The sequence below is a fragment of the Lytechinus variegatus genome, chromosome 2, assembly GCF_018143015.1.
Source record: "Lytechinus variegatus isolate NC3 chromosome 2, Lvar_3.0, whole genome shotgun sequence".
Taxonomy (NCBI): domain Eukaryota; kingdom Metazoa; phylum Echinodermata; class Echinoidea; order Temnopleuroida; family Toxopneustidae; genus Lytechinus; species Lytechinus variegatus.
The window spans coordinates 9,444,766-9,461,077 of record NC_054741.1 but is presented as its reverse complement, the minus strand read 5'-3'; the positions used below and the strand labels follow the sequence as shown (position 1 = coordinate 9,461,077).

The following is a 16,312-nucleotide window of genomic DNA, read 5'->3' as shown; positions in this document are numbered from 1 at the left end:
AATTTCAGTCAATACTGCAAGCTATTACTAGTCATAGCAATGTGACCATACCTTACTACCCTCTGTGACATAGCATACCTGCAGTTGGAATGTCTTCTAGAATCATAGCTCATTAGTAATACTAGTCTGAAGAAGTGAAGAAGAATGGAGAAAATTAACCCCTTGAAGGTAGCAGACAGCAACATTCGGGGAGAGTCGCAGAGAATACCGAAAGACGGGACAAAACTTTGTGGAGATATGAGGGAATTATTTTTACAACTGTATTGCAGCATCGATTGATGCCGAGTGTGTATTTTTGTAGCATTTGGGCATGCAATTGCAGAGCCCTTTGCTCCTCTTGTATTGATTTCTGTTTATTTTGCTAGGATCCAGGTGCATATAGAAGAAAAGTTTGGGTGAGGGGGTGGGAGGTAGGGTACATTGGGGAGGGGTGGAGGATTTGGATTAAGAGAGGGGATATACCTCATTATTTCATTCTCTTCATAAGCAATTTTCTCTGAAAAGTCATCAGTAAATTCTCTTCCTCTTTGTGTCTTACACTCTGTCTCTCTATCTCACACACATACACTCACTCTCCTTTCTAACCCTTTCCTTTCCAGTGCATGATACATGTACTTCCTACTTTTAAAATGGCATTTGTTATCTTCATCCTTCCATACATTCATCTTTAGGAAGACACAAATGTTATGTAAACATCCAAACCACCATCTATGACAGCCCAAAAAACCAACCATATGAAATGTGAGAGAATCAAGAAAGAAACCCGAGATTGGCATCTGTGTATTATTATAGCTCTATAAGCGGTGACATGACATTAATTTTGTATTTTTTCTCTCCTTTTGTCGCCCTCTCTTGTTGTTATACCCTCCAGTCGCACGAGATAACATCAGGCTTTGTGAATAGCTACGATTATTGCAACCCCCGCGAGGTACCACACATTACACGCAACGGCAGGCCGGCCTACAATTCAAGAAACATGTCTGAGGTATGGAAATCTTCAGAATTTTCTCTTTTTTTCATCTTTCGGTCTCCTTTTTTTTACACAACAATGACATTTGAAGACTTTTTGTTTACCTTGTGTCATTATTGCTTTACTTGTCTGTGAGAAATTGGAAGATAGATTTAGAAGATTACTTCTTAAAAGGGAAAGGTGAATTATTGCTTGTTGTAAATAATTTACTTGTTGGAAAATATTGGCAAGAATATTTTTAGGATAAAGTACCCTGCTTCCCTGTAGTATAAAAATACCATTAAAACTATTAGTGGGTATTGACATAACATTTGTATAGTAATAATCTATTTAGAGACCCACTGATGTCATTGTTACAATGGCTATGTCACTACCAGTTCTATCATTTTTATTTATAATTTTCCCCAACTTGTTCAATACTATTCGGGAAAAAAAATTGTTTCCTTGTCCATAGAGTAATTCTTCATTCAAGTGTCTTTAGATTAGTATTCTGTGAAAACATGGACAAAAGTTCAAACTGACTATTTTGTAATACAAGCTATCAAATGAAATATTTGGTGGGGTAAAATTGTTTTACACATTCAAAACTATTAGGGCTTGGAGAGATGGTTTGGCAGTTTTATTGATGTCTCTTCCAGTTTCTACTGCATTCGTCTTTGTGTAAATTTAGCTTTATAATTGATTTCTTATGATACTTCTTGTTAAGTTCTAATATCTTCCTATTAATAGAAATAAGAGGGATATAGAATGAGTGTTCCATATTCTGACCTTATTAACAGTATTATTAACCCATCTTAATATCTTCTGGATTTGCCACCGGAATAATCTAGTTTCCATCTCCACACCTGCTCTCTAATTTGTGAAAAGTACTCTAGAATTATCGATTATGGGGTCAAGGGGTCACTCATCCAGACGGACAAGCCTTCGAGATATTTCTGTTTCTGTCGTATCTCCTTCTAAATGATCTTATTCGAGTTAGCGTTCTGTTTGATCGTAATCCAGTCAGTCCATACAGTTTGAATATCCCAGATGTCGGATAAAAATAACTATAGAAAATGAAACAATTGGATTAGAAGTCTACAAACCTACTTTTTCATTTTATTGTCCTTATTATTTCTTTCGCTGAATATTAGTATTAGTTACCCTGAATTTCTATCTTTTCATCTTTCAAGTTGATCCATGATTCTTATATCATTATCTTTTAAAATTTTAGACAGGTAATGGAGTGAGTAATGGTGCTGTTCCTATTAAAAGATAAAGAGACGTTTCAGTTTATGTGGAGCAAGGCTGTATCATGTCCTAGTTTTTGTTACTGCATGTTATATTATCCCAACCAGCTTTCTACAAGATTGAGATACACAAATGATAAGGGACATGAATCTGTTGAAAGACCATATCCCTCTAAATATGAAGTTAGTGTTTACAGGAACAAAACTTGCAACTTTTGGAAATGCAAAATGTTTTAAAACTTCAATCACAATTTACTTAAATTTGTAATATATCATAAAAGTTTTTTTCTTCTCTCACATCAAGTGTGCTATCATAAGATAGATAAGATCAATGTATCTTTTCAACCAGTCAGTTCTGCAATTAGTAGTTGAAGTTTTAGAAGAAGTAGAAGTAGCAGTCGTCATCCAGGGTCCCGTTACACAAAGGTTAAAGGTGAACACCCAATTATGAAAAATGAAGGTTATAAAAGCTATTCAGAACTTACTTCTGGTGACCATTGCATAAAAAAATTTTACCTGAGAAAACCCTGTGTTGAAGTCAATGGCAGAAATCAGACTAACTTTAGTTTTCAGTTTTTACCAGAGTTTTCTCAGGTAAAAACTTTTATGCAACAGGCCCCAGGAATCAATCAAAATTTTACATTGATATTAAAAAAAATACATATCTGACATATTTTCGCTAATTAAAATGCAAGCAATGAAGTTGAAATCACTATTCTGTAAAAATAAGATTGTAAAATTCAATAACTCAATTTTGCACTTGATTTTGATCGATCAAATTTTCAGCATTGAGTTTTTTAATCTTTTTGTGTTTATTCAAATCAACTTTTTGTCAGGGTTAACTCAGCTTTTAATTTAGTTACATTTCAGAGAGCAGATAGCAACCTTCATACTTTTTTAAAATTTCACTTCACATACAGACACACAGTCCTTCCCCTTTATCCAAATTGGAGAACAGTATAGTTTCACAGTTTTGTCTAAATTTTCCAGCATTTTGTCTCAAAATATTCAGCTCAGTTCATTTACATAGGTTTAAGGGGTCCATTGCAAAGCTGTAATCCCCCGTGCCACCGTTTTATCACAGATCGCGACCTTTAGTTTGTATCAATGAAGCGATTATGATCTAAGCTGTCTGCTTTTAAGAATCGTGCAGCGGTATCAGCAGACTTACATTTAAGTGCTCTGAAGCTTACCCAACGTCACATGATATACGGTTTACCATTCATAACTGGGTCCTCTCTCAAAACTGCACCGCGAAGAAATAAAAATTAAGCCGTTATTGTCGTCATGGCAAGGTGTCGTGAGGAGTGAAGGAAAAAACGCTTTTGTTTGTTGATTCTGAAAAATGAGGGAAAAGGGGGAAATGGGAGTGATGTATGAAGTGTTTCAGAGGAAGCCTTGTTTTTTTGTACTGTTTATTGAGCACTTTAATACCTGAAGAATTCTCGCAAACTAGGTGATGTTATCTTGCAGATTTGCATGCCATTAGATGGTTATCTCCAGAAAGTATAATGATGGCAGTGTATTAGGTACCCAGGGTCTCTCCCAATAAACTCTCCATTTTTTTAATGGAAAACTTGTTCATTCTCTTTTCTCTTTTATCTCTCTCTCTCTCCTGCTCTCTTTTTCTATCCTTATTGACACTCAAAATTCTTTTTTTTCTACTTCTAAGGTAATTTTAGTTTCCTTGATATATGGCAATATGTCCCCCAAATTTGATTACTTTTGAATGTGTTTCTCCATTAGATACCTTTTGATGAATGGTCAATAAGATTTTGTTTTACCATTTTAATATGTTTTTCTGTCCTTTCCTGCATTTATTACTTGCCAAATATTTTATTCTTTATAATGTACCTGTAGGTTTCACTATTAATACATTAGTTACTTTTTACAAGTGGCATTTTGTTATCAATTTCTTGAAGCAGTATAAGTAGTGTATTCAAAATGATAATTGATCACATTTTTACACATGAGTTTATTCCAAGCAAAATGGATTGATGGAGGGATTTTTTTTCTTTCTTTTTTTTATTATTGTTTCCAGACATTCCACACCCCAAGTTTTGGTGAGGACTTTGAGATTCTACCCATCACTCCTCCCAGGATGCCAGGCGAGGGTGCTACGCCGGGAATGAACCCTGCCTCAGCCGTAGGATACCCTGAACACACCGCTGCTGGTGGAGGGGGTGGTGGTGGGGGTACAGAACCCACCTTTCACACTGCCGGAAGCCCCCAACAGATGTCCTCCTTGACCTCCCCTCTAAACCCTCAACAAGCTACAAACGTTCCAAGTCCACGGACCTCCACGAATTCTCCAGTACTGTCACAAGCCCAATCCCCTGCCCTGAGCCACACCATGAGCCCTGCAGGAACCTACACAACCTCCTTGTCGAATGTCACACCCAGTTACTCGAGCCAGTCCTCCCCAGTATTTTCAGATCAGCTCTCACACATGACTGAAAGTTTGCCAGTGGCGACATCGGCGCAAGCCCCCGTTAACCCTCAGTTCCCCCCTCAGATGTTTGACGTACCGCCCATCACGGATGCGGCTTGCAGTATGGGACACTTTAACAGTGGTATGGACCCCGTCATGGCCGCCTCCCTAGGGAGCTCAATGTCTGGGGCCACCACCCATATGAGCCCCTCCTACCACATGTCACACCCACAGCAACCGGGACAACACCACCCGCACCCTGGGCAGCAGCAACAGCAACCGCACCACCCTCACCACCCCCAGCAAGCACACCACCCTCAGGACAGCAGTAATTTCTTCCATCATGGTCATACAGAGATGGGTCCGCCCCACCCACCCGGTCCACAGCACCTATCTACCATCAATCACTCACAGCTTGGGCTTGGCTTGCACCATGGAGGACTGCCCCCTATGTCACAGCAACACCATGCACAACTCATGGCAGGACAGACTGCCTCTCCCCCTCACATGGTAGCTGGTAGGGCGGGGCACCTAGAGAGTAGTGAGGACAGCGATGACAACACTCCTCTTGCACAGGTGAATATTCCAAATTCTTTTTGGAACAAAATCACCCAAACGATCTTGTCTTTAAAGAGTTATTCCTCTTCACTGAAACAATTTAAAGCTAGCTGCTCAAAAATGTCATCTAGTACTCCGAGTAGTTATGGTCCACCTTATGGGCTGGTAGAGGTATATTGAGAATTTACAGGAAAATTGTGTAAAGCTTTTTTGTTAATAAGATTTAGGGCCGTAATGTTCAAGATTGTTAGATCTGCTCATTAAGTAAATATCGATAGGAAAAATATGAATTATTTAGAAGAGTAAAGATAGCGGAAATGAAATTATGTTCCAGATACATGTAGTAAAAAAAACATGGCAGCCATTACACTCTATGCAATAAGATGAGTCCCACATTTGTCATGGCATCTATAGGTTACTGAGTCATGAAATCAAAGAAAACTAAAAAAATGTCCCAAAATTGAGAAGATAGGCTTGTTCATTAAACTTGTAATGAAATAGTTGTATTTGAATTATCTGTTTTTATTTATTTCCTTCTTATATCACATTCTCTCATCCAGTTTGCTGCTCAGGCCAAGCGGCCAGAGGTCGTCAAAGAAACGAAAAAGAAGCCCCCCAAGCGCAAGCGTAAGAAGGACCCAAATGAACCCCAGAAGCCAGTCTCCGCCTATGCTCTGTTCTTTAGGGATACACAGGCGGCCATCAAGGGTCAGAATCCCAACGCTAGCTTCGGAGAGGTCTCTAAGATCGTTGCATCAATGTGGGACAGCTTGGATGCTGAACAGAAGGCCGTAAGTCACATTTTATACAAAATATGATTCCATCATTTTCAATATTCCCATGCAGATTTTCATGCATCCATCAAGATGAGAAAGCGGTAGAGTGTGTGTTTGTTATGGGATTTTTAGGGACATGGTCGAGTGGTTTGGGGTACCTGACTCAGCACATGAAAGTCTGGGGTTTTATACCCGGCTGCAGCACTTTGAGCAAGGCTTTCCCCATTCACTTCTTATTTATCATGTTATGTTATTATTATTGTAACGGACCAGACCTTTAATATCAGCATCCAAAAGATGTGACCCACGCCGTATGTAGAATTATGGATCTCAAAATCAGATTGTAACTTCCACGTGCAGCTGACTTTACACATGCATGCTAACATGCCCAGTTGATTGGATGATTTATTTAAATGCGACCATGGGTACGTTTCATGAAGAGTTATAACTATGGTAACTATGGCAAATACCATGGTAACAGGACTTAGGGGGGGGCAATCATATTCAAGGATTCCACGGTAGTTACAATAATGGCCAAGTTAAGAAGTTTTATGAAACGGGCCCCTTCAATCAAGTAAACAACAACAAAAAATTGGTATCAATTGTGTGATTTTTGTGTGTTACATCATGCAAATTTGTTTATATTTACATATTTCCCTATGTATTTTGGGAAGGAATAAGGAAGAAGTATAGATTTTGAGTAATATGATATTGATTCATTAAAATTGATTGTTTTTTTTTACAGGCTTACAAGCAGAGGACGGAAACGGCAAAGAAGGAATACTTGAAGAAGCTTGCAGCATACAGAGCAAGTTTAGTTTCAAAGGTAAAAGTTTCATCTTAGCTTCTTGAAGGGAAACTAGTTTTCCAAACCCTATCAAAAAATGAAAAGATTCTAAAATGGTAGCATTGATTGGTTGAAAGCAACATTGTTATTCATTGTTGATACAAGATTTATGAATCCAGGTGTTGACTCAGGGGCCCTATAACACTAAATTTGGAATTATCATAGAACTGATTTTCAGATTTGACTTAATTTTTACACATGAAAATAAATTGTGCAAGCAAATTTTTTTCCTTATTTTATAACCCACATCCATACCCCATACACTGCCATGTACACACCTTAATGTATCTTCCTATTTTCACTTTATTATCCCTCTTCCCTTCCCTATCAGTTATTTACCTTCCCTTTTTACCCAGTTGTTTTATTCCTTTCTTTGATATCTACCCCCTTCTACTACCCCTTCCCCCATACCCCTCAACTATTTGCTCATCACTCCCTTTATTCTTCTCTCCCCCATCCATAATCTACTTCCCCCCTTTCCTCTTCCTTCCTTTTTTTCACAACAAACTTCCTTACCCCCATACTCCAACCCATGCTTCCCCACCCCCTTCATCCTCCCTCTCCCCTTTCCCTCTTTCTTCCTTCACCCCCCCCCTTCCCCTACACAGTTTCCCCAGTGATCAATCTTACTATCTACAATTAATTGTTTTGACAAGCTGACTGATTATACCAGTGACGCACTCTTTGTCAAAATCTCCTTTTGATGACTCATTTGTTTATCTTTCCTTCCTTCTCTCCTTCGTTCTCTCCATCTCGTCCAAGTCCTTTCAAAACACATCCATCACTGCCCTCTATTTGCTTTCCATTCCGAAATCATACATCATGTCATTGTCACTTTGTCGATCCCCACCCGCGCCCTCTGTCTCAATCTTTCTCCCCCTTCCCTCTTCCTTCCTCCCTACCTTCTACCAATTTTTTTTTTATTACTTATTCTTTTATTCCATTTCATGTGTTATCCCCCATCTCTCTCTTCCTCTGTATTCATTTATCACCGAGTTTATCTCTGGATTTTATTATTTATAATTTTGTTTCTGTTGGTCCAACTTTGGCATTATCTCCTGTTCTGCCATGCCCCAAACAGATATATAGATGGGAGAAAATCGTCATTCATGAATGATAAATGGCTCTGAACTTCATTCTTTGTTACGGCAATCCATCTTTCTCTCCGTGCTCTGTTCAATCTTGTTCATTCACTTAAGGCTTTACATACATTCCTTATTCATTCATGCAATCTTTACCATGTACTTTTTAACTACTCACACTGTCATGCAAGATTAACACGTAAAAAGTGGAATGAATATCAAATTTGTGCTCCCTCTTTCTCAATCTTTCTCTCTTGGCCCCTTCAGCTATCCACGGAACATTCATGACTTCCGAAATCGGCCATTAAACCGCAAACGGGCCCAATTAGGCTCCGTTTTGCGATCCTCGGCCTACCAAAACTCATTAGCAATTTTCACATTTTAATTCTGGTAATGGGCAGACATGTTCTTCAGTGGATTCCTCTCCCAAGCGTCTTACAAGCGATCTCATTAAGGTCTTGTAGTCTTGCTTCCCCAGGGCTTTGCTCAATTATTCCTCTGTATAGTTCAACAAGAAAATTGGGATATGGCAATTTGAGGGGGGGGGGGGGTGAGGGAGAGAGAGAGTATATAAGAGAGAAAGAAAGTAGAAGGGGATGACCTTTGAAATATTGATGACGATCTCTCTTGGGCCATGGAATCAATCAATTAAGCATCAGGAGATAGGATGATTGGATGTAAATCTTGTACGTAGTCGATTGTCAAGAGGAATATTAAAGTATGAAATATTCACGGTTTGCAAGTTATTACAGTAACTCGGCCCACCCCACAGGCATAGATTGACATTGCACAAGGATGCATGTATTACCTTCGTATTTACTGTGTTTATGTGTGACAGTTTGGCTTAACAATCATTTACTGGTTGTGATATAGTTTAGGATAATAATAATAATATTACAGAAGATTGATATAGTGTACTTTTCATCTCTAATTAGGTGTTCAAGGTGCTTCAGAGCAAAGTAGCAACAACAAAAAAAGTTGAGAGAGCAACTTGTTTAGCTAATTGTCAAATTTTGTTAATTCAATGCATCAATTTTAGGAATAGGCTGCTAGATCATCATGTGATAGTTCCATCGATACGACATGACTTTTTCCTCACTTCATTTCTATTGCACTCTAGTCACTATCATCACCACTATTTTCCCAGTATCAGTTTTGGGAAAAATAATTCTTTGGTAACTCTCATAAGGATTCCACATGCCTTTTCTCTTGTTCCACTTCCACTGCACAACCTCCCTCATATCCCATTTTTATAAGTATTCACTTCATTTCTTAAATGTAAAACTGCCATAATCATCATTTCATCACTGTTATCCTCAGATAAAGCTCAAACCCCACCCTCTATGTACCCCATCCCTACTATTCCCCATTGCAGTGTTTTGTACATTTCAAATCCTATGTTTTCATATGAAGTTGATATAATATAGATGACACGCTCATCATAGCAGCCGTCAAACCTTTTATCCTGTTTGTAACTTATTTGACCCCCATCCCCATCTTCCCTCCCAACCACACACCAGTAAGAAAATCCAGTGTTCATCAATTCAATACACCATCACCACCATCTCTACAGAAACAGACTTTCACCCCTGATAGACCCATCCTCATTATCCCCAACCCCACCTATCTCTGTACCCCTTCCTTTACCCTCCTTTACCCCTCCACTAACCCTCCTCCACCATCCTCACCACCACCTTGTGTACAGAGATACTCTCAGCCCTGATACATCTTTCCTAACCATCTCCCAACTCCATCCTTCTTGTACCCCTACCCTCCCCCTTCTCCACCAATTTTGTAGATGGAGACTGACTCTTAACCCTAACACACCTGTCCTCACCATCCCCCAGCTCTACCCTCTCTATACCATAGCACCACCCTTCCCCTCCATTCCCGCTACCATTCATATACAGGAACAGGCCTTCAGCCCTGATACACCTGTCCTCGCTGCCCCCTACCCCACCCCTCTTTGCACCCCTCCCCTCTCCCTCCTCCACCGTCCTCCTAGTAATCAGCTATGCTAACATTTACTCTATCTCACTCGCCAATCTCTGGAGTGAAGAATAACACACAGCACAAACAATTCAACTAGGTCAGGACTAGATACTGGCAGGGACTAGTGGAGCAATCAATAATTTGTGCAGGATCTGCGTGCCACTATAACTCAATTTGCACCCCCTAACAAGTCCTCTAAGTGTTGGCAGCTTATTCCTTATGTTTTCAGCATCGTTGCACGGTTATTATTATCATTTCTCCTTCTCCCATTGGGGGAATGATGAGAATAAGGCCGTTTATTTCCTACACACCCTACTCTGAGAGATGGGGGAGATGGATATTGAATACTGAATGGTTATATCAAATCTATCTTGTGATCGTAATGCATGGCGACCGGGTTAGGTGCTGATGACATATGAATACAAATGATGAAACGGCCATGACACTGATGTGGCGTGTCTCTCAGGTGCACTTGTCACACAGTAAACATCTGTAATATTCAAATATTTCTGATGATTTGTTAGATGGACCAAAAGATGATATTGATAATGTCATATCGGTAATAAGGATAATAATAATAATAATAGTAATGATAGCAATAATGATACTAACTGATACCATTAATGAACATTATCCAGAATTATCTTGTAAATGTATTTACGGTTATCTGTTACAGTTACAATGCCACCCTTGCTCCATTCCATACCTCCGACCCCTCCCTTACATGTATACTCAAACCATCTGAAACCATCAAAGGAAATATTGATTCAAGGCTGACTGGTAGTATAGGAAAAATGATTAAACTGGGTCAATACCTCATGCATATCCTCCTCTTCTGTCCTCCCCCCCCCACCAACCAAAAGAAATATGTAGCCTAACCACCAGGCTCATTGACAGCAATTGTCAATGGTAAAGAGACCCTCTGTGGTTTAAACAACCCTAGTTTTTGAATGACATTAATCATGAATTTATGATGAATAAATATGTTTCACCCTGTCTTCATGCTCTATGTGATTGCTATGATCACATGTTTTGTTTTATCGCTATCTTATTTCCATAACACCCTCCAAGTGTTTACAGCACATATATTTTTTCTGCCTTTCTGATAAGATAATAAGGAGTGATTCCATTCACATTTTCTTTCTTTTAAGCCCACCCAATATGCAGAAACATGAGTGTTGGAATAAAATGTGTATGATCAAGAGGTCTTACTTTTTACCAAATCAAATTATTCATCATCAAGCAAGAGCCCCCCCCCCCCCTTCCCGCCATCCTCTACCTTCCACCAATAAAAACAGGTCTCAAGTCTTGAAACTAGTCTAATTCTATTGATTCAAGACTAACTGTTTGTACAGTGATGCAGGTGGGGGAACCTTCGGAGGAAATAAAATGTAAACATATTTGAAATTTAGAAATAGATTGGAACGACATGATGTTTTGATATTTCCATTTCATTACATTTCTGTATGCTGATGCATTTTCAATCAGAGAAGATTTTTGTGTGTATTTCAGTTGTACATACTTCTTTCAGTTAGGGAAGTAGATGCCAAATCACTAAAATCTTGTCAGATTTTTTTAAATTTTGTATATTAACTCGAAAACAGCAGTACTTAATATTGATATTTTTCCTCCTTTTGTGATTGGGAATTTGTTTGACTCAATCTAGTTAGGTCATTTGTGCAAGGCTCTTCAATGATAAATGTTATCCAACAAATCAAATCTGTGGGCTCTTTACATGAATCTTAGTAATTGATTGTCAAACAAGTTTGTGATTGATTGCTTTAAGGTAATGAACCCAGTGGTTGGGAAATGAATTGTGGAAAAAAAACCTGTCATCATCCTCACTAAGATTTCAGCAATGAAATTATTATATGAAGAATCTCTTTATAACTCTATATAAGGGTAGTTTTAGTCCCTTTTCTAGAATATCTTTAGGCTTCCAATGATCATTGAGTCTTTTCCCCCCTCTATTGCAATCCCCAAGGCATCTCCTTGCTGTAGATTTGCGGAGATTGGCACAGACTAACTGTTTGCCTGCTAACTTGCACAAGCACTAAGACAGAGAGACCCTCTTACAAGTGCATTGATCGTAACTTGACTCCTGCTGTGTAAAGATTCGTTCGTTTGCTCGACAAGAATCATACAGTTTCCCTGCGTGATTGACACGCAGTCATTGATGGTGTTGAAGGGGGGAAGGGGGAGGAGGGGGGAAAGGAGGATCCCCTTGTGGCCTTTCATTCTTATGTCAGTTATAGCAAGATAATGATAAGTATGGAAGTATCCAAATAATTGATGCAGAGGTTAGATTCGACTTCTGTCTTTTATATGGTGATGTTGGAGGTTGTTCCCTGTCCGGGGATGAGGGGGGGAAGCATTCAAATTATATTTAGATGGGGGTGTGCCTCACAAAATCCTGAAAGGGGTCTAAGGAACTGACTACAAGGGTAAAATACATGGTCTTTGGAAATAGAAATATACCAAGCAGTGTGTAAAACGGTTCTGCGGAACAGGATCGCAGTATTTTATACTGTAGGTACGTTGCACCCTAGCACTATGCTGTGCGTGCACGGCTGGACATTTTTGGCAGGCCTGGGGAACAGAGATGTTACGTAACAGGGGTCTTGTGAGTGGGGCTGGGCGGCTTCTGAATAGAACTTTTTTCATATGGAGTATCTAGAGAGCTGGAATTGAGGTCTGAAAAGGGGGGCCTCCAGAGCAGCACGTCAATGTATGTGAGTGCCCCCCCCCCTCCCCCTGGGGTTCCCAGACATAAATAATCATACCCAATTGATATATATCGATAAAATCTTAATCACACACGACACTGATGGACTGAAATCCACATCTTGAAGTTTGAAGATGTCCGACATCCCTTATAGTGACAAAGATATATAAAGTGACCGGGTGGGGGATGAGGGAATAAGCGGCATGGAGATACTTAACTTAGATAAGTTTATGTTGCTTATTGTTAATTGGTAAATTAGTTATAGGTGGAAAATCTTAATCATCATTTAAACTGAAGTGGTAGCTCGCTAGCAGGCAAATGGATTTGTAAATTGAACAGGCGGACTGAAACTGGATAATCCTAAGGTGTAATATTTTCTCTAATTTTATAATCTTTGTTTTTCGTTTCCAGGCCGCCGTAGACCAGATGGACCCTGAGGAGCAGTCTCCCAGTAAGCAGCAGAGACTGTCTGGTCCGGTCTCGGTCTCTCCCCCTCATGGTGCTAATGTGGCCGGTGTCGTCGGCCAGCACCATCCCTCTGTTGCACCCAGGGTTATTGCACCCAAGCCACCGTCATCGTCCAATGCACCGGTGGGCGGCGGCACCATGACAACTGCAGCAAGCCCGTACGGTCAGCCGGCAGCTATGGTACAACCAATGCAGAACGTACAAAGAGTCGTCAAACCAATGGTGAGAAACGCATACCACTCATTTATTTTGAAATTATCTATTTTTTTGTATTAAAAAGGCAATTAAATACCACTTGTGCTGTTTTTTATTCATGTATCATCAACTTAATGAAATCACATTTTTATGATTCATTTTATTTTCAAAGAAATTCAATTTGGCCTATATTCAATTATTCAGATTAAAAGTTCAAGCATGCAGACATCAATATATGCACTGCTTTTCAAATTAGAAATACAAGGTATATAACACATCAGTTAATGTAAAATATATAAAAAACCTTTATAGCCATCTGAACATTAATGGTCTCATATAAAGATACAATACACCAGTCGGTGGACTGTACTTTATCAGAAGAAGGGGGAGGAAAGATCTTTTTCAAATTATACTGAGTTTACTGAACTGGTTGTGAAATGAGATCAATTTTTTTCTTGTAATATAATTCAACAAATATATATATTCCCAAAATTAAGTAGTTTTCAACCCCCCCCCCCCTTATGAATAATCAATGGAGAAAACCATTGAACAAAAATGAATGAAAAGAATGTAATAATAGATGTTTCCTATCTTACTACAAGTTTTTTTTCACTTTGAATGAATTACATTTCCTTCCATCAGAGTAACCAGACTAATGTTGAAATGGATAATAATGATGATATACAGTTCTTGTATAGCGCATATTACATTATGCATGTAACGTCTCTATGCGCTTTCAAAGGACTTTGATAGCAAGACTAGGTTCTTTATATCGTATTAAATGTATAATTCATCTATTCCAAGTTCGGCATGATTCTTTATCAATTTGTATGAGTTTGGTGTGGGGTTTGGAGGCCCTTTTTAATTGAATTTTAGAAAATCAAATAAAAGAACAGCTCTTGTATAAGGTTGATGATACATGAATAGTGCTTTATTAGCAATGATTTTGATCAATGTGTCAATGTGTAGATTACTTGTCTTGCATGCTATTATGATTTTTTTGTTTCATTTTGAATTATATCAGTGATAGTAAACTTCATAAAGCTTGGGAGCCAGTATGGGCCCTTCAGTATGTGATACTGTATTTGGTTTGTTTTCTTGTACTTGTCACTCCTAAATTAATCATTAAGGGACTCTTTGATAGAAACCTTTAAATTAAAAAGAATCATGATCTACCAGTTTTTGGTATAAAAATCATAAACATTGTTTATTTCTTCATAAATAATTGATATTAATTATATATTATTCCATTCAGTTCTGTGTGATGTATTGTTTATAGATTCATGATAATTAATAATGTTCAAGGCTATTGTAAATATGGGATGATTATATAAATTTCTCTTTTGTTCTCTTTTCTTTTTTATCCCCTTTCTCTACCTCCTTTTGCTTACCTCCCCTGAATTGTTTTACCATTTTTTTTTTTGCCAGTCGCCACCGAAGGCCGTAAGCGAGCCACAGCCAGTGCTGTGTACTCGCAGCGGGTGTAACCGGCCTCCTATAGAAAGCCCCGATTGGGATAACGAATATTGCAGCTCGCAGTGTGTCGTAGAACACTGCAGGTACAATGCCTCTCTCTTTATCAGCCTAGAGAGTGTTAAACTCTACATTCAAAACTAACCTTTTTCAATATCACAATACCAGAGTTTGCTGCATACTAACCATGTTGGCTCTCATGATGTGATTAACAGAGTGCAATAAATACATACCGGTAGAATCCAATCCATAATTCGATCATTTAGATTTTATTCCCAATCCTAGGTTCATTTTTTGTTATTTAGGGGGGGGGACTATTTTTTAAATGTAGAAGAAATGTTCTATTAAATGAAATTGCTTTTGATTTTCATTTATTTATGTTAATTTTTATCATAGGTTTATACGCTTATCATCAGCAAAATTATACAAAAATATTGTAATAATGGTGTTTTAAAACATTGTGTCTCGTTGACAATTTGGGGTGTTGACCATTCTTTTTACCACTTTTGACATTTTAAGTCACCTATTGGGCATCATGTTTTGAATATTTAGTTTAATATTGAGGGCAATGTCATGCAAATCACATTAACTTGCATCCATTTTCAAAAACATTTGAAATGAATTTCACTTGTATATAATCTCATTTTGTATACACTCACTTGCACAATCACTTGGGAAATGGTTTCTTCTAAGCTACAGAGGGCGCTAGTTATGTATTACCATTATTCCCCATTAGATGACTGACTAACCTCATGGAAAAGTCATTGGGGTCAAATGAGAATGAAAATATTCCTGCTCTTTTTATAATTTTGTGACCGAGATTCATAAAATTACCATGGCAACAAGAATTATTATTACTACTGCATCTTGGCATCATGGAAACACAAATTTTGTAACAAATAGCTTCTGATTTCACCTTCAAGAATTAAAAGAAAGACCACCTTGTTTTTCTTTATTTTGTGTAGGGTTGTATTATCCTTTCCACTTTTCATCTGTTCTTCATTCAAACCAGATCATTGGGGTTTTTTTTACTTTTCCTCTCTTATAAACATACTTATTTTTTTTTATATTCGGTCCTTTTCTATGCTCACTTTGTATTTTCACCTTCTTGTTCTTCTATCTTCTTCTTCATCTACTTAATATTGATCATTTCCTCCTCTTCATATTTTTCATTTCTTCAACTTGGTCTTTTTCTCTTATTCTTTTCTGTTCATTTATCTTCTCATGACACTCCCCATACTTACCATCTATCTTCATCTCTTAAATCCATTCCACCTTTTAATTCATAATTTATAATTTCCATACATAGGATTACTCTAAAATATGTATACTTTATGTTGTTTGCATGCCACGTAAATAATTTTCTGTGTAGGTGCAATGTGTTTTGTTGTATGCGTTTGTTGCTTTGCATGTATTTCTTTCATGTTATTAACCCTGTTTATTGTTATTCAACAATCGCATTGTGTTTGAGCTCTTTATTACTCCATTTGATATGTTTGTTCTGGACCATTAATTTTTTTTGGAGATATTGCTGTGTGTCATTTTTATACCTGAGGGAAATTTTAG

General features: G+C 38.1%; 1 protein-coding gene across 2 annotated transcripts in view; it reads left to right on the top strand.

Annotated features, from left to right (window-relative positions):
- Positions 1–16,312, top strand: part of LOC121407256 (thymocyte selection-associated high mobility group box protein TOX-like) — a 35,635-nt gene that overhangs the window by 15,718 nt on the left and 3,605 nt on the right. The window contains exons 2-7 of one of the 2 annotated variants that reach the window (XM_041598232.1): positions 872–985; positions 4,241–5,206; positions 5,749–5,979; positions 6,710–6,790; positions 13,022–13,300; positions 14,702–14,832. In XM_041598232.1, the coding sequence (XP_041454166.1) occupies positions 872–985; positions 4,241–5,206; positions 5,749–5,979; positions 6,710–6,790; positions 13,022–13,300; positions 14,702–14,832 (1,802 nt within the window). The remainder of the gene's footprint in view (positions 1–871; positions 986–4,240; positions 5,207–5,748; positions 5,980–6,709; positions 6,791–13,021; positions 13,301–14,701; positions 14,833–16,312) is intronic. The other variant, XM_041598233.1, reaches the window with a different exon arrangement.